The sequence below is a fragment of the Eurytemora carolleeae genome, unplaced genomic scaffold (assembly GCF_000591075.1).
Source record: "Eurytemora carolleeae unplaced genomic scaffold, Eaff_2.0 scaffold104, whole genome shotgun sequence".
In the NCBI taxonomy this organism is placed as follows: Eukaryota; Metazoa; Arthropoda; class Copepoda; order Calanoida; family Temoridae; genus Eurytemora; species Eurytemora carolleeae.
In genome coordinates, this window is record NW_019396033.1 from 116,721 (window position 1) to 121,465 (window position 4,745).

Consider the following 4,745-nt stretch of genomic DNA (forward strand, 5'->3'; position numbering starts at 1 on the left):
TCTTTATAACTATAATAACTTAAAATAGATTTATGGATCTAATTCTAGTATGCGAGAATAAAATCTACTTTATTCACTCTAAGGACTTTTTCGAATCTTAAATTATTATATTCAATGTTCCCTGCAACTGCACACTTCCGTTTTTGCTAGATCATTAAAATTAACTTATATTAATGGGCAAAGCTAAACATATATCAAAGTCTCTTTCTCAGTGTATGAAATAAATTTGTAAATTAAGAAGTTACTAATTTCAAGAAAACAGTAAAATAATCAAGTATTTGTATTTAACAATGATGCACACAAATATCAAACAAAATAAATGCGATTGTATATTCTGTCACGAGTTAGTTTATGTTTGTTGGTTTAACCATCACTTTTTGATATCTTGAGCAGAATTTGAACAAAGAACCGGTTCTGAAAACCGGTTTGAAGGTTCTTCTAAAATACTTGAATTTCCCGGATTAGACTGGGTGGTGGGGTTATTGACCCCAGATATCTCTAGGTTCAGGTTTACAGAACAGCATCAGACTTCTCAACTGCAAATGGTTCGGCAATATCCTCGGCAGAACAGTCAACAATCTTGACCTGTAAAAACAAGTTTAAATTTCGAATAAAATAAAATTACAATGTTGTTTGTTGTCAGCTAGATCCCATTCTGGATAAAGCACTTGACTCCCACACAAAGTACAAGACTAACTAAGAAACGGAAAAAACCGTTTATTTGAAACCTTAAATTCAAGTCACATAACCTTTTTCGAAAGAACATCACTTTAAAAAATAAAATAGCTTTTTTGCTCAACATTATGTTCACAGGGACAAACCATAGATAAATCCTACCATCAAATAATAATATTTTGTTTGAAGTTCTTGGGATGTCAAGAATTTCGCAATAGTGCCACCATCTACACAGGGTTACCCACAAAGAATGAGACGTTAATGATGACCTACATTATTTAAAATAACGACTTAAAGATACGTTTTAAATCTAATATCTTAACGTTTGGTTTTCTAAAGAAAGAAAGAAGTCAACCATTATGAAAAATTTCCATACATTTGTGTTGTAAAGTCTCATCATTTGTGCGTAATCGACAATCGGTGTATTATAAAGCGTTTAACACACGTTAAAACCTACAACTAGATCATCATTTGTGCGTAATCGACAATCGGTGTATTATAAAGCGTTTAACACACGTTAAAACCTACAACTAGAAAACCTCAGTTAAAACCTACAACTAGAAAACCTCTGTTAAAACCTCAGTTGCAACCCTACAGCATGAGAGCTTCAATTAAACCCTTGCAACACAAAAACCTCAGTTAAAACCTACAACAGGAGAACCTCAGTTAAAAACCAAACAACATGAAAACGTTAAAAACCTACACCAAAAGAACCTCAGTTAAAAACAAACATGAAAACCTCAGTTAAAAACCTACAACAGAAAAACCTAAGTTAAAAACCAACAACATGAGAGCCTAAGTTAAAAACCCACAACATGAGAGCCTAAGTTAAAAACCTACAACATGAAAAGCTCGATTAACAACCTGCTCCATAAGTAACTGAGTTAAAAACCCATGAAAACCTAAATTAAAATTCTACTAAGTACCAAATTACCTCTTTTACTGGCTTGTCTCTACCATCGGTCTTGTTGTTTTCAATCTTCCTTACAACATCCATACCCTTGATAACCTTAAAACAAGAAAATTAATAACAAGCAAATTTAAATTTAGAATTTTTTTACCCCTTCTTATCAGAATTTCCCAATTGGTTGTAACGTTTTGTTTGCAAGAGCATCCCATTTTATTTGGATTATCTCAAAGCTTCAACGCCAAAAAATTCTATATTTTACATTTCTTGAAGTAGAATTGCACATTTATATTATAAATATACAAACAGTTTCACGTTATGTGACATGTAACAATTTTTTTCTTTCTTCAAACTTCAAAATTCGTCGTTATATTTCTTTATCAAAAGAAGAATGGCAACAATCATTACAACATTACAAATATATTTACCTTGCCGAAGACGACATGCTTGCCGTTGAGCCAGGAGGTCTTCTTGGTGGTGATGAAGAACTGGGAACCATTGGTATCCTTACCTAAATCAAAACATTCATGAATTTTTAATGAAAATTTTTTTTGATGAAAATTTCTTGTTTTTTGAAATTTGACAAAAGTGAATGGTAGATTCTTGATCTTCATAAAAAAATTACGGTCAAAAATGTTGTCTATTCTTAATTTTAGTTAAATGATAGTTGAATTATGAAGCTGAAAGCTTGATGTGGAAACACTTGTTCAGAGACCGAAAACAATCAAAAGTTAATTTCTAACGGGAGGGAAGGTTACTTATTACCCATTTAGATACATAATCTTCAATCTTATTTTGTAAGCTATAAACATACCAGCGTTGGCCATGGACAACCATCCGGCTCCGTAGTGCTCCAGCTTGAAGTTCTCGTCGGCAAACTTCTCTCCATAGATAGATCTAGAAAAAATACAGGATTTAGAAATAATTTTGACTGATATAATAGATTCAGCTCCCCCCCCCCCATAATATATCTATGTTACCATTATAAAAAATATAAATAGATAAAAACGCTAGTTCCCCTCACACAAATATGCCCCCACTCCTCCCTCAATTAACAAGGAAAAGAAAGCTTACTTAATATTTCATTGATAATTATCATTTCAACATGAAGAACGACTTTTGCCCAATTTCCTAGTCGTGCAACCGTAGGTACAACCATAGGTGTTATCTATCTATCAATTTATCTCCAGTGCTCTTGCTGAGAGTAATCATAGTGTGGCTAGGTTGTGCTTAGGGTAGCACGACTAAAAAATTGGGCATTATTTCTTCAAATTGAATAATTATACACAAAGTACACACTGTATGCTTAGTTCCAGATAAAACAAATTCAAACTAAGTAGATCACTGATCCGAATCCTAAATCTGTCCTGATAAATGTCGCTGGAATATGAAGTATAAATATGGTTCTAACCTTCCTCCAGTTCCATCTCCCCTGGTGAAATCTCCACCCTGGAGCATGAAGTCCTTGATGACTCGGTGGAACTTGGATCCCTTATATCCCTCGCCCTCGGGCTTTAGGGCCAACTGGTAGAAGTTCTCAACGGTCTTGGGAACAGTGCCGCCGAACAGACCAATTTCAATTCGGCCAGCGGCCTCACCGCCGATGGTGATATCAAACCAGACTTTCTTATTAACCTAAACCAATAGTAAATGACTATGATTTCTACTTTTTTTTACAATAATATGAGGCGTCGGAGGTGGAGGGGATGGAGGGTATTCTGTAAAATGTAATTTCTTGTTGTTACCTTAGGTCCATTCGCCTGGGCCTCAGATGATCCACAGCAGTTTGCCAGGAGGATAAATCCGGAAATAAGAAGAACACCGGTAACAACCTTAATTTAAATATTGTCAAATATAAACTAATTTCTCGGTCTTATCTGGCAACAAAAGCTGGAAAGGAAGCAGGAAAGGGATCTCAGCACAGAATAACGCGTAAAATGTGAGAATGAAGTGTAAAACATTTAATTCGTCCATCTAAATAAAGCTTATANCACCGAAAAACCGTACAAATTAAGTAACAAATATTAATCTAGTCTTGTTTTCAGAATTACTAAACATGTACTTCAGACTGCAGGAAAAGATGAAAAAGGAATAAAAAGTGTTGAGTGTGTTACCTTCATGATTCTGACTCTGCCCCCTGAAGACAGCATTATATACTTTACACGGTCTATCTTGACCAATTATTAGAGAACTATAAGGGAGAGAATACGGAACAGTTTGAACCTGGGAAATGTCGTAAATATTCAAAAATTTCATGAAGACTAGTAACAATTATGAGTATTAAATTAATTAAGTTGATATAATGCTCCCTATACGACTTCAACCTGTAAGGAAATTGGGTCTGTGTTTCTCAGATGAGGTTTTGAAACAGAATAACCTAAAATAAAAGCAAAGCTGTTATTCTCTGCCTATCAAAAATAAGCCGAATGCCGTTAACCAATAGAAATCAAGAGAAATCCTCATCATCCAATCAGAATGCAGCAGGGAATAAATCCGACCAATAGGAGACTGCCACTGCCTTAAACCTGATAAAGGTTATTGTGTACATCCACATCATACACTACACCGTACACTTTTTTACCAAACCAAATATTTCCTGTCATTTGTGTATGAACAAGGAATGAAAAAAATAGGAAAAATACTCTTTTTGACGCAGGGATTTCTTTTCAAGGCTAATTGTCGCCATTTTTGTGTTCCACCAAGTAGTTTTAGGAACTTTTCTTCAGTGAACCAGTGCCCTAAAATGGAATTAAAGAAAACTTTAAAGGATTGGAAATTTCATGATCCAAAACTTGCAAGTCTTCCGTTAGATCCTGAGACAGAAAATTTCATCAGGAATCATATAAAATCTTTTTCCATCTGTTTTGATTGATATTAAATTGCAGATTTCTATTGAAAAACTTTAAAACTCACCACAATTCAGAATTTGCGTGTTATTTTGGGACTGCTGGGAAGGGGTTGAGGCCGGGTGAACTGTGTCTGTCCTAGAGAGCGGTTGGGTCCGTCCTAGAGAACGATTTTTGGACCCCCCCTCCTATCAATGTTGTACATGACCACTTCTTCAACAATTTTTAATTAAATTAGTATTTATTTAAGATAGGGGTATATTCCTAGGGAACGATTTTTGGACCCTTTTGTTTTTTATTCTTCCTTTTATTACTTA

General features: G+C 34.5%; 1 protein-coding gene across 2 annotated transcripts; it reads right to left on the reverse strand.

The window, feature by feature from the left end:
• Positions 1 to 262: 262 nt before the first annotated feature.
• On the reverse strand, positions 263 to 3,976 carry LOC111697526 (peptidyl-prolyl cis-trans isomerase B; the record flags this gene model as incomplete). 2 transcript variants are annotated; one of them, XM_023467563.1, is given in 8 exon segments in its annotated part: positions 263 to 585; positions 1,610 to 1,684; positions 2,011 to 2,093; positions 2,397 to 2,479; positions 2,994 to 3,217; positions 3,328 to 3,414; positions 3,697 to 3,719; positions 3,907 to 3,976. In XM_023467563.1, coding segments are annotated over 7 exon segments (633 nt in total). In that variant the 3' UTR covers positions 263 to 510.
• Positions 3,977 to 4,745: the final 769 nt, after the last annotated feature.